Below are 13,638 nucleotides of genomic sequence, written 5' to 3' on the forward strand. Positions count from 1 at the left end.
CAGGAGGATTCATAGCGGACAGCGTTATACATTACCATTTGGGCGCTTCAGTGTTAAATTCTTACAGCAGACTGATGATCGCTGCTAGCCATAATCTCCAAATCTCTGCTGATCACAGATGTTGGCTTGTTGGCCGCCAGTGTTTTTGATAAAGAGACAAATGTCGAGGGGGGTGGAGGGATGGGGGGGAGCTGGAGGTTGTGGGGGTATTCTCATTCTGGCATTCTAAGGGCTGGCATCGCTTCAATATATGGTGTTTGCTATTCTATCCCGTGCTCTTGGGAGAACTAATCGGTGCAAAGAGCAATACATCCCAGAGTGTTTGCTGTGACAGGAGGAGGTATCATCGCCTTTCTCTCCACGGTGTGAGCTATATCTCTGCCGCAAAGCTGGAATTTAATGGTCAAGGGGCTGCTTATTTCCGGGAATTTGAGTATAATGAAAACTAGTGCAGTGTTTGTCACAGTGACAATGGCATCTGCGGATACGAAAACAAATGTTTCGTCCCCCCAAACCAGCAGTCATTACATGCCAGAGGGAGTATAGTGAAATGTTCAGGCAGGCATGGCCGACACTAAACGTGTTACAGCTTTTTGCAAAAACAAACATCGGCTCGTTGTGTGTATGCTGAATTGTTTAAGACTTCCACACAAGTAACAAGTGCAAAGCCAGGGGCTCGTTATTACAGAACCGTTTCATATCACTGCTGTCATGTGACTCAATTAATTACTCTGTTGTTTCACAACAGTGTTTTACCCACTACTTATTACTTTTATGACTTTACTGTGCAACTGTGAACATGAAAATTTAAACATGTCCCCTGGAGAGCAATTAATAAATACATGTTTATTAATCACTCTCCAAGGGACACTTTAGTGACTGTTTCTATTTTCCATAAAAGACATGAAACTGTTTTATTGAAGCCAGAAAGGCAAAATATATATATAATAATAAAATAAACTGGTGAAAGTTTAGTGAGCCTCTGAAGAAGGAAAAAGAAAAGGTTCAACATGGTGATAAATGCAAATTATATTTTTTTCATTCTTGTCTATAGCCCAAAAACTTAAGGTTATATAAATCAAAACAATAACACATAATACATTCAGGGCAAAGATATTGTAAAAATGTGTGTGACATTGAAAAAGATATTCTGTTTTTCTGTTTATCAATTGATTTTAAATTAGTTAAGGAATTATTATTCTGACAAATGTTATAATGATACAAACTATACAAAAATAGTTTGTGTAATTTAGGGTATAATAAAAATTCCTTAAAGAATTATATTTAACTTGACGGCATGATTCATTGTTCACAGAAAGTGTATGATGCTGTGTTTTTTTGTTGTATAAATGGCTATTTTACAGCTATCTTGTATTTATATTTTTATATACATATTTTATTTTTATTTTACCCCTTAAAAAAAATACTTTGAATACTTCCAACTAAAGATTTTAGCCAGTGGAACAATAAACCAGCAGGAGGCCTCAATACATCCACGTTTGTCGACGTTATTGAACAACCGAAGAAGAACAGAACGGAAGTACATTGAAGGTGGCGGGTGTATAGCTTTAGCGATTATCATATCCTGTAAAGTAAAATTAAATAAAGAATAGAAAAATTAGTCCACTGGGATGTGCTACAACTTTGTTTTTATGTAATTTACAAGAGGAAAACACCTAGTTTCACTTTAAACACCAAGAGCTTTAACAGTCCGACTTATATCTTTAATGGTGTGTAAAATACTAGCTTGGCTACATGGGAGACGAAAGGCGAAACACGCAGTACCGAGACGTACCAAATAGGGCAGGCGTGAGCCAAACAGGTGCCGGTACGTTCGTTTGTTTGTTTATTTATTCATTCATTCATGTGTCGACCGCAACAATAACTCGCTCTTTTCGCAGGATGCTACAGAGGAATAATGATAATGGTTATGGCAATAGTAAAAGTTAATTGTTGATGGGTCCATGGAGGCGGAAGGACTTTCACAACTAAAGGAAACAACTAAGGCGGATCCAAACTAGAAAGTGAAGTGGAGAAGACTAGCCATGGACTTCATTTACAAATAAAGGTAAGACAATAAACTTTTTGTTTTCGTTTCATGAATATGGGTTAAAATAAAGCCAATAAATAAAATAAAATAAAATAAAGCTGCCATAAAGCCAGTCTCCATGACTGGGCACGTTTAAAAAAGTCACAAGACTTGACACTATTCAAATAATCCCGCAGCATGTTTAAAAAAGTCACAAGACTTGACACTGGCACAGCAGCAGCCCTGGGTCAGAACAGCATCCAGATCAATATTGATCATGTGGAGCTTATTTTTGCATCTTCACTGCTTTACAAACTGGCACAGGGCTCTTGTATTCTGGAAAAAAAAAAAAACTTTGCATAGTCAGTGAATAATATAAATAAATAGGAGGATTTATAAATCCTATGGCAGCTGCCTTCTTCAGGGCTTGCCAAAAAAGATAATCTACCGAACTCTAATGTCACACCAACTTTTTTTTATGTCTGTCTTCCTGACAGCACGCTTTCTAACATCTATTTTGTAGCTTATGGACAATTTGTCCTCTCCTGTTAAAACTACAAAGGAAAAAAGTTTGTGCAAAACAACATGATGACACAACCATCCTACGTAATAGCAATAAAACATTTGAGGTACACTGGTTGTGGGACGATGTAAAGTAGCAACCCTTGCAATGATCTGGTTCTTTTTTTATTCCTGCACGACTACACCTCATCATTTATATGCTCCAAGTCAGCAGAAGGTTCACGTAGTCGTGCAGTGTGTGTGTTTGCTGTGTCCTGTGCTATTGTGGCTGCGATGTACTTTATGTTCCTATTGTCCAATTAAGTTTGTTGACATCAGCACGTTGCACGTGTACTTGCATTTATTTATTTATTTATGGTTGTGGAAGCATTTGCTGAACTGTGTTTCTCCGATTGTTTACCCTTGTACGATGGTACACGCAGACCTGATTCTGCTGATACTGCTGTAATTTGTTGTGTGCGCGTGGGTCACCGGGTGCATGTGCGGTTGTAAGGCCACAACATCTGTGTTGATTCATAAAATATAAAAAAAACCCACTTCCTGCTTATATAAATTGCACGTATTCTGGTGAAAACGTATAAAAAAAACACTTCTTGGGTGTATAAATTGCACGTATTCTGGTGAAAACACAACTGTGTTGGCAGTTGTTTTCCTATTGTATGGACTTAGTTGAGTTCTGGGATTTATTATATGGCTAAGTTGAACAGATCTTAGATTGGATCATCTTTGAGCGCATGATCACCAGAGCAAAACATTGAACAAAACTCAAGTGGTGAAAAACCAATATGATTGAAATACAACAGTAACAAGCTATATATTATAACCACAGGTGTTTAAATAATGCAACTAGTCAGACATAGACTATAGACAACTAGTCTATGTCCCAGGTATAATCACATCCTTTTGGTCACTTATTCAAATAATGATTGTGACTACAATTAAAAACATTAAGGTTTTCTCCTTAAAATCTAAAAATGTACTGTACATTTGTTCTTTGTGACCTTCCTGTTGGGGGAAGTGACCTGCTCTACCTTCTGTCTTCACAGCTGCTGCATTGTTTTTTATAAAAGAAAATCAATGGCACTAAAAAAGATGAATTGGTACTTTATTACCAATTTTAATGATTGATGTTGATGGATTTTTTTTTTAAAGATTATCCTGACCAGGGAACTGTTTGTTTCCTGTGAGAGACTTTCTAATTATGTGTCATGGATGTAAAAGCTGCTGAAAAAATTCTACAAAGTTATAACTTTTTTTTTTCATCATTTAGATTCAAATGCATATACATATGTTACATCCGAAATTAAATTATAAATATGTTGTAAATTTCTATTTGACATTGTTAACACCAGGTATCTTAGGATAATGTTAATAACGATTATCAGTGATCATGGTCTTGTAGAAGAACAGCCATTAAAAGAACCTGTATTAACCTGAATTAGTTCTGTAGGCTAATGGTACCGATGTGCTTGATGTGTCTTTTTAACACGTTTAAATGTGTTCCTGGCAAAATAATTACGACATCTAACGCTAAGTACAGCCAGTCATCCATAAGACCAAACCAAAGAGAATTCACTTAGAATACTGTCACACAATTCAACAAAGTGATGAGGGGGCATTACGTGTGTCTGCATACCAATCTCCATGACCAGACAAACCATTTCCATCTGTATGTTAATGTCGGCTATGTAAATAAGCCACGCGGCACCACAGAAGGAGATGTTGGGCCTGGGTTTATCATTTGCACCCGACAATATTTGATCCACTGATCTCACGGCTGACGCTTTACAACTGATATCTTTTACAACCCATCAACTTTCAAAATAGGGCACAGTGGCGTAATGGAAAAAGTTTCTCCTCGTTTTATTCACTCACTCAGCCTTGGTCAGGTTTTCTGTGCCGTTAGATTGGATGGAAGTGGAGCCAGGCGGAGCAAATGCTTTCTAACAACAATGAAATCGAGGTGATGTGTTTTCTCAAATACCTCCTTATTTCCTTTTGCAGTGATGCTGCAGTCATTCTGGGGGAACTTGGATCTGTGAAATTGCATTAATCTTTGATGTTGCTTGCGATGCAAAGACAAAAAAAAAAAAAAAATGCTGAGCTCTGGAGAAAAAAAAAAAACCCCAAAAAAACATTGATGCTATATTTTATGTCCTCACACTACGTTAGCCAGGCCTGGGCAGAACGTGCTTGTCTATTTCCCTACTTAATGCAGCGCATTGGAAGTGAATTAATGAGCGTAGAATGAGTGTTATTTTCACTGCTTCCGAGATGGGTTGTCAAAGAAATGGAATCGAATGCAAGGACAGCCATTTTGTCCTTGCCATATAGATTATTTACCAATCCGACCATCCGCAGTGACGCATGCCTGATTTTTAAGTCAGTTCACACACACTGTATCCTCACGTCAACCTGCCAGCTGGCTGTAATCTGTTTTTCAGTTCAGGGTTGAGTGACCACACATTTTCTTTTTGACTTTGTGTTTTATTTAGACATACATAGACACACACAGAGGCTGCACAAACACACATACACACACAAAGCAAAATACCAGGGCAGCTGTATTTTCACAGTCGGCTGTAAAGATGGTTCTTTTTTGGGACGCCCCTCACCTTTTAAAATGATCTTAATCTTCTCTATAGCAGATTGCCTGCCCCCTCCTCTTCCACCTTTCTCAATTTCTCCATTTTGCAGTCATTTGCATGAGCAGAGAGAGGCTCACACAAAACACATTTCAGGGCCGGGTTGCCCTCATTAAGTCACCTGTCACTTCTGGACCATTATAACTATCCCCATATTAGCATCACCTCTCCTCCCCAATAAAGCAGCCGATCTGTGTGTTGGCAGCCCACACATCTCACATCAAGCACTTCTGGTTTACACAGTGATACATCACATCCCTCTTAATGGATTGCTGATTTTCCTAATGTGCATAACATACACAATGCCAAGTGGTGTAATGTATTCTATTGAACACAGAAATTACACTGATTGCAGCACATAATCAAATGCACCAAATGTTCTCGCTAGCTGTTGGGCTCTGTTGGGAGAAAAAAAAAAGTGTAACCTTCTGCTAACTTGTCCATGTGCATGTGAACCGTGGTTAAGAGAACACGTTATCTGTTCAGTCCAGATACAGAATGTTCCTCCGCATGTACATTTGGTTAGACCTGACATTCAGCGAGGGGAGCAGCCTTCACGTAGCTTTGCTCTGCAGCGCACTGCATCATGAAGTTAATGCTTTTGCATTGTAGGCTTTGATTGCGACGGGGCTGCGGTGTCAAAACTGGCAAGCATTATAATGGTTATACTCCTAGTGGTTTATGGGCCCGGCGGTGACCCTCGTGTCTGTTAACCTTGCCTCCTCTGTCTTATAAATCCTCTGCTGAGAGGTTTATAGTGCTCACTTGTCAAGCCTTTCCAGTTGTATTTGGTGGATGGAGCTGTACCATAGACAAACGACATGGTGATAAATTCTGTGTTCTGTTAAGGCTGCACAATGCACAGCCATGTTTGTTGTGCCATAGGACAATCCTAACAGCAAATCACTAATTGGAGTGATCATTACTCGAGCTGCAACGCGGAGCCAGGAGCCGAGAGAGACTTATTGATATGCATATATGCCTGAGGCGGTTCGAGATAACATGGCGTGCTGAAGGTATAACATGATTTGCATAATAATACAAACCAAATAAGCTCACACTCGCAAGCTAAAGCTAACACATCCTTAGCTTTGAAATTCTCAGCATTGAACCACAAAAGCGAACTATTTATAATACTGTATATCCAACAGTGAGGTTAACTGTGGAGACGCTGCTACAAAGTAGTTTGGAACAACACACCTAATAATAAGTTGAACAATACTGACCCCATACTTGGGAAGTTCTTGCTGCAACAGGCTGCACCTCAGAGGTGCCAAGTATGCTGTTCCTCTGGGAATCAAACCCAGGACTGTCTGCTTGTAAGGCAGGCATGCTAACCGCTAATCTATGGAACACAATAATCTGACACCAAACTCACCATCATCCAGCCGAACATGCCTGGTTTAAAATTGGTAACAACAGGACAGTGCCTTTTTGTTTTCAGGCCTGGCGTTACAGTCGTGTTATGCTGCTTTAACATCCCGCTGAAGGCTAACCCTGAAGCAGCAATTTGTTTGTTTAACTGACATTTGGCCAAGTAATCGTAGTTTAATGTCCATGTTGACTTTAACTGCTCATCGTATAGACACAGATTATACAGAACTATTGCGCAAGGTTTGATTTGTCAGAAAGTTGGATAAACTGGAACCCATTTTCATTTATCGCCTCATTCAAGTTTAGTTGTTGAACTGAAGAAGGAACCCTTGACTGAGCGTTCATAGAAAATGGTTTATAATGACTTGTTGCATTCGGTGTATGCTGTCAAGAGAAGGAAACGGGGAGTGGCAAAATTTGGTATCGGCACGTCACATGGCCAAAAATGGCATTATATATATGTCTCTACTTTATTTTTTAATGTTTTCCTCTCCATGAGCAGTTTTGGTGTTCGAGAGATGACTCATTACTTCAAGTTTTTATTTTTTTCTCAGAAAATAAGTTTTTGTTTATTTGTCTATTGATGCATATGGTTCGTGGTGGTTGTGGCTTTGCCGTCCTTGTATTGTTGTGATGAACCATTGCAGTAGCTAAGCTACCTTAGTAAGGTCTAAATCTAGTCGGGCAAAAATAGACAGCATTATATTATATCTTGTTGGTAATCCTATAATTTTAACTTGAGTCTCAGTAGATAGAAGCAAATAGAAGATAAAATATTTCCAGTATTATATTAGAGTGTTCAGAGCTCCACCTGCTGTAACAATCAAGAGAGAACTGCAATCTCTGTGTTTTATACCGAAAAAGAACTTGATTTTCAAACCAGTTTCCAGACTGGCATGTGAGCACTCCTGGCAGCGTAAACCCTGTCCTCTCTTGTCCACTTCCTCGGTGGCATGCACTTGACTTTAACTATTTTTTTTCAGTCGCTCTAAGCATTGCACTCCATTGCATCCTAAATCACTTAACAGATCTGTAGGACCAAACATTTCCTCGTGCAGCTAATTCATCCTGACTTTGTGGGTCATTCAGAAAAAAAAAAAAACTGTAGCACACTGCAGCATTTCCCACCGACATAAAACCTGCAATCCCTGCTTAATTTTGGGATCTGTGGCTGTTTTAAATGTATAAAATGAAATCAAATCCCCCCAAAAATTATAATTATACTCAATAGTATAGTCTCCCACCTCTTGTGGATCTTCACGGAAGCATTCTCACAGAGGCAAATTCCACTTTGTGGGGTGTCCGAATGCAGCTACGGAGATTAGACTCAATAAATAAGGAGGGATAAGTAGGTCTTTTCCTGTGTTTGGTGCTACAGAGTAGTAGACACGGAGGCGTGACACACAGCTGCACAGTGCTATTGATTCTCCACTGGTCTCCAGGCACCATTCAGGCTGCCTGCCAAGTGCCTCTGAACAGAAGCCCCTGCTCTCACAATATCTGCACGTCTGCTTAAGCACAATCAATGGGCCATCAGCAGTGGAGGGAACGCGCACCACTGTCTTTACTTCAGGGCGTGAGTCGGGAAAATTGAAAATATATGTAGTGGAAAGGCATGGTGATACAGGGCGGCAATAAAATATCATTGACAATCAGAATGAAATCAAATGCTTTCACAGGCTTCAAATAGAATGTTAGTGCCATCGCAGGTCTTTTAAGAACTCATCTGGCAGCAAATGAAAAGAACATCTATTTGGTTAAACATGGTTCCATTTTGCTGCCCGTCAAGGACTGAAACTCCTCTGTTCTGATGAGATCTGTATTCACAGGTTCCTGGAGGAGAGTTTAACTGCAAATATTTTCCCCCTGCTCCACCATTTTTAGTTGACAGTGACAATTACAAGTAAGTGCTGCGGGCGCTGCATACGATGCGTTTCGGAAAGCACAGTCAGAGAGAATGATGGATCATGAAAAGGAGCCGACTTTGTCTTTCAGTGATGGCTTTTCAACAGCCTCTTCACCGGTGGCCCACCATGCAGCATTTTGCACCACTGCAACCATTCAGGTTGCAAATCTGTCAGGCAGGCTGTCACAGGTCACAATGGAGAGACAGAAATGTCCCCATTACCAAGGACGGGTTGGTCTGTGCACACAATAACATCTTTTTTTTTTTTTTTTTGAAAATGTATCTGAGCAAAACCGTGTTGATTCCAAGTCGAATGCTGCGATATTGGTGCAACAGATAAAGCAAACGACGCGTCCGCTGAGGCAACTCATCTGTCATTTGGTTATGAAAGGCCCGCATAACTAATGCAACACTAGGCTTGAGGTGGCAGCTTCAATCCACGGTCCTTGCGCGTCACTAATTACGCTCTCATTAGACATCTCTAGGATGAGTGATAGTTTGACTTGAACTCAATAAGTGCGTAGGGAAGCTGGAAAGCATTCGTTTTGAAATGACGGTAGGTTTAGTTCTCATCACAGCAACGTTTTGCCAGTGAAATGACAACATTCAAAATGATTTCAGTGTACCCCCCTAGGTGAATCTGAAGTGTATCCAGTTGCAAAGCAGATATAGAATAGGCTGAGTAAATAAAAGTAAATAAAAAAAAAAAAAAAACCAAGCAGGTAATTTACCGTTTATACCTCAGTGTCAGAATCTTCCCCTTAGGTCTGTGCAGAAGCGCGTGCATTTTAACTCTTTATCCATCTGTGCATGACACATCTCAAGGATCTACTTCCACACACTGCAAGAGGCCCGCAAACGCACAGAACGAGTACACGGTTGTGTACACAAACACCTTCCGGCAATTTGTTTTGCAGTGTTTGATCTTTGATGTTGATCACTTTGAAATTAAAAGACAACATTATTTCAACAGGACCTCATTTCTGTGCCAGCACTGTAGAGGAGTGGGAGGGGACTCGCATCTCTTGTGTGGCTGTGTGCACAGCCTCACGCACACAACAGCGTGTGGGGGGGCGGGGGGGGAAAGGCACTGGGATATTTTTATACACCGTCGAGAAACGGTCTTATTATTATTTCACACTGCAGAACTCGTAATCATGCTCCGGGCGGCCAGCGGCTTTCATTTTGTTAATTTGAGCAGATAAAGCCCCAAACGCCATCCACAGTGGGCCCACTGACACAACTTTTCAGCACCTCGGATAGCGCACGGCTCCGGAGTGAATAATGGCAATAATAACAACAATAATAATAACCCGGGCTCAGCAGCTGAGCGGTTGGGTGCGCTCATCAATACAAATTAATTTGATGTAATCGCTTTAACCACGTTTAATTATTTTATGCTGCATCAGCACAGTACAACTGACAATGTTCACGGCCATGAAATTGAACATTCAGACATTTACTGTGTGTCGTCTAAGAGAAGGACGACGGAGAGATTGAGAGACGTGTGTGTGTGTGTGTGAGAGAGAATATTTAACATTGATAATATAATTAAGTAGTAAAAAGCAACGTAGAGCCTGGTAGTAGACGCAATCGTTTCAAAAACTCCTTTCCTTGTTCACCTTTGTTGGAGTTTTCAATGGTCGAACTGCACATTTTACAGTGCTTTAATTGGGTAACATAAAAAAAAACAACTAGTTATGCTCCAAGGCGTTTTCTTTGTTCAGTTGTTTTCTTTGGAAGAAAGTAAGTCTAGCTAAAGTATAATACCGGTACTTAGTTTGATGGTTAAAATCAATAACTAGATAAATAATAAACAAACAGTGGAATGGGAATAGCTGTGAAAAGCTAATTCCTATTTCTGTATGAATCAATAAATGTGTATGTTTGTATGTGACTGTGCCCCTGTGTGTGTGTGTGTGTGTGTTCTGAAGTGGTTCTACTGAAGCACAACTTCATTTTTACGCTCCAATTCAATTCACTATGATCCCTAAGACAGGCCCTAATTAGGTCAATGTTGGGTTAAGATGCTAACTGTTTATAACCAGGGTTAAATAATGGATTCTGATTCTGAAAGTGCAAACAAATGGAATCGGACGTTCTTTGGAGGAGAGCAGTGCCAACATCATTGCGTGTCTTTAATTAAAAGCACTGAAATCGTGCCTGCTCTGGTCTGCAGCCTTCTGGGATGCTTCTATCTATTCAGCAATGTTTTTTTTTTTCTTTTTCTATTTTTTTTCCCCCCTGTTATACTCTCTGCGACTGACTGTTTGCAAAGAATGTTCACGGTCATTGTGCTGACCTTTTTCAAACCAGCATGTGCCTTTTAAGGCCATTCGGAAACGAGGTTTAACCTTCGTATGAGTGGGACGCATGTGAGGTGCAGGCTCATTGATAGGCAGCGAGTGTTGCAGAGAAGCCTCTCCACAGCACATCATTGCTGAGCTCTGATTGGCTGCACAGCGACGGAGGTAGTTAATATGCCCTATAAATGCCCACCTGTGGCCGCTCCACTGTCTGCTAAAACAATGGCTACATATGTGGGATAATTAGGCACTGTGTCGCTCAACAAGGTAATTTCAACCCTCATGAATTTGGAAAAATGATGACTACATGTTGGCATTGTAATTGAACCACCGGTGACTTGTTTGGTGCTGTTTTTACTGAAAACCTTGGAAGTGTTTAGAGGACAGCAGGAGTGCGCTGGGTGATGGGTGGTGTTGTTCCCGGGGCTTCAGGACTTACCCCAGTGTGGTCATTGTGACAATGGTGTACCAAAAAGCTGCGGGGATACTGGTGAACTTGCTGGCAGGGGAGCCTTTCTCTGCGTAAAACATGACCGTGGCAAAGATAATGATGGCCATTGTGAGGGAGAAGAGCAGAAAGCCCAGCTCTGAGGCGCAGCTCTTCAGGGTGTAGCCCAGGATGCGCAGCCCGGCCGAGTGACGGGAGAACTTGAAAATCCGAAAGACCCGAAAGACTCTGAGCGTGACAAAAGCGCCGCTCAGCTGGTCGTTGTCAGTCATGACCAGGCCGATGTAGTAAGGCATGATGGCGACCACGTCAATGACGCTCATCACGCTCTTCATGAACTTGTAGCGGCTTGGCGCGGCGATCAGACGCAGGAGATACTCGACAGTGAAGATCATGACGCACGCGGTGTCCAAACAAAAGAAGGCCAGTGCGTAACGTTCTCCGCAGGAGATCTCCTTGGACCTGTTGGGCAGCGTCCCGCACGGAACCGTCTCCACTACGTTGGCCATGACTGATATGGCAATGAAGAATCCTGTGACATAGTAGAAGACCAGAGCTAAGGTGCTGGAGTGGGGATTTTCAAAAGCCCGCCACAGGTACTCCCGAAACGTCAGGTTCACTGGCGTGACGTCATTACTCATGTCCATGTCCTCGTCGTCTTGGAGCCTCTCTGCGTTCTCGCGCCTCCGGTCCTTGTACTCCTCATAACAGCAGTCCCCGATGATCTCCGGGATGATGCCAAAAAACGCCAGCTCCTCATCGTATGCGGATATGCACTCTTGGCGCGGGTAGTGCAGCTTCCCTGTGCGGTAGAAATTGAGTATATGTCTAAAGATGTCAGGGTCACGGTCGAAAAAGTACTCGTTGGTCTCCTCGTGGAAAAAGAAGTCCCTCTCAGTGCTGCCCAGCAGAGTGTCCGGGTACCGTTCCAAAGTGTTCCGCCACGTTTGAAACCTGGTCCCGCTCACGTTGAGGATGATGAGTCCGTCCTGGGGTTTTCTCCTGTCCTGGGGAGGGATGGGCATTGGAGTACTGGCCACGGGCATCCATCCTATGGCCGCCGCACGGGCAAAAGGGAGCCATGCCGCTACACCTGCTGCCATGCTGACCTACACTAGTGCTGAAAAGGACCCTGCTCCGGTGATCACAGTGCTACGGCTCAGAGATGAATGGCATCTGCAGAAAGAAGCGTCAGATAGAGGGAGGCAGCGGTTAGGCTTCTGTGGCACCCAGGCTTAACGGCTTGTGACATTAAAACACACAGAGCCATTTACTTGTGCTGGTGTTGCGCATAGCACTGTTGAGTCTCGTATCACAATCCACAGCGGAAACCTACTTTGCAGCAGAATAGGAATTGGATGTCGAAAACCTCAGCCACCAATAAGCCGAGAGGTTGTTTTGTTTTTTTCCCCCCCGATGAAAATCTAAGTAAAAAAAGAGGGGCAAAAAAAACCCACCTTAAGAAATGCTGCTCTTTATACTGCATCCGCGGTGCGTGTAATTAGGAAAAACCCAGTCCTCGGAGGAGAATACTTGATTCCCATTTATCAGTCACTGCGGTCAGACACAGGGAAATGGTTCAGTGCCGTCGCATCAACAAGTTAAACAATTCAAGCGATAGTTTCTCAGCAGAAAGCGGACATTAACCCCGGCGTGGTGTGTTTTCGTTTGTTTCTGTTTCCTTTTTTTTTTTCTTCTTCTTTGGTCAAAATCCGCAAGATAAAAAGCCCCAGCAGTTGCATGCGTTTTCCCCTCCCGTTGCAGCTCCTCTCCTCTCAATAAACTCCTGTTCCTCACATCGACTGCAAGACCACCCTCCCCCTATTTTCTCCACCAAGCGTCGGCTGTGGAGAGAGGAGAGGAAAAACATATGCAGAGACACATAGAGAGAGAGAGAGAGAGAGAGAGAGAGACAGGGGAGGGAGGGAGGGAGGGAGGGACGACGAGAGGGAGAGAGGAGTGGTCCTATCTGCACCCAGAAATTCTTCAGCTGCTTTAATGTGAGGGGAGAGAGCAAGTCAATGCGTAATGGTGATTCCAAAGTATGTGGCATCTCCCAAACCCCCCAACACAGACCTCCAGATTTCGTCCGCAACACGTCTTTCTCAGAAAGACACCCTGAGAAAGAAAATCTGAATGTACACAGAGTAAGAATCGCCTCAACTCCGGAATTGTCTGCAGAACCCGATTTGATCCACAACAATGTGCAGTTTCCGTTTAAGTCAGTTTAAGTTTGACACCGTTTTCCTTCCCGTCTGTGCGAAACTGTAGAGAATGCATAACGAGTGTGATGCTTCTCAATGAACCGGCTGCAGAGTTTCATGTCCCGGTTGATTTATGCGCTACAACGCCGACAGAATGTGTTAACAAGCGCGCGGTTTTTCTGACTCTGACTGCGGCATCGTAGC

General features: G+C 42.3%; 1 protein-coding gene across 3 annotated transcripts in view; it reads right to left on the reverse strand.

Moving 5' to 3' along the window:
* LOC103380291 (potassium voltage-gated channel subfamily D member 2-like) overlaps positions 1-13,111 on the reverse strand; it is a 38,800-nt gene extending 25,689 nt beyond the window's left edge. Inside the window, exons 1-2 of one of the 3 annotated variants that reach the window (XM_017032928.1) lie at positions 12,688-13,111; positions 11,222-12,406 (exon numbers count right to left, since the gene is read on the reverse strand). In XM_017032928.1, coding sequence (XP_016888417.1) covers positions 11,222-12,333 — 1,112 coding nt within the window. In that variant the 5' untranslated portion in view covers positions 12,334-12,406; positions 12,688-13,111. Of the gene's footprint in view, positions 1-11,221 lie in introns of all 3 variants that reach the window. The other 2 variants (XM_008312185.2, XM_008312184.2) reach the window with 2 other exon arrangements.
* Positions 13,112-13,638: the final 527 nt, after the last annotated feature.

The sequence above is a fragment of the Cynoglossus semilaevis genome, chromosome 6 (genome assembly GCF_000523025.1).
Source record: "Cynoglossus semilaevis isolate Cse_v1.0 chromosome 6, Cse_v1.0, whole genome shotgun sequence".
In the NCBI taxonomy this organism is placed as follows: Eukaryota; Metazoa; Chordata; class Actinopteri; order Pleuronectiformes; family Cynoglossidae; genus Cynoglossus; species Cynoglossus semilaevis.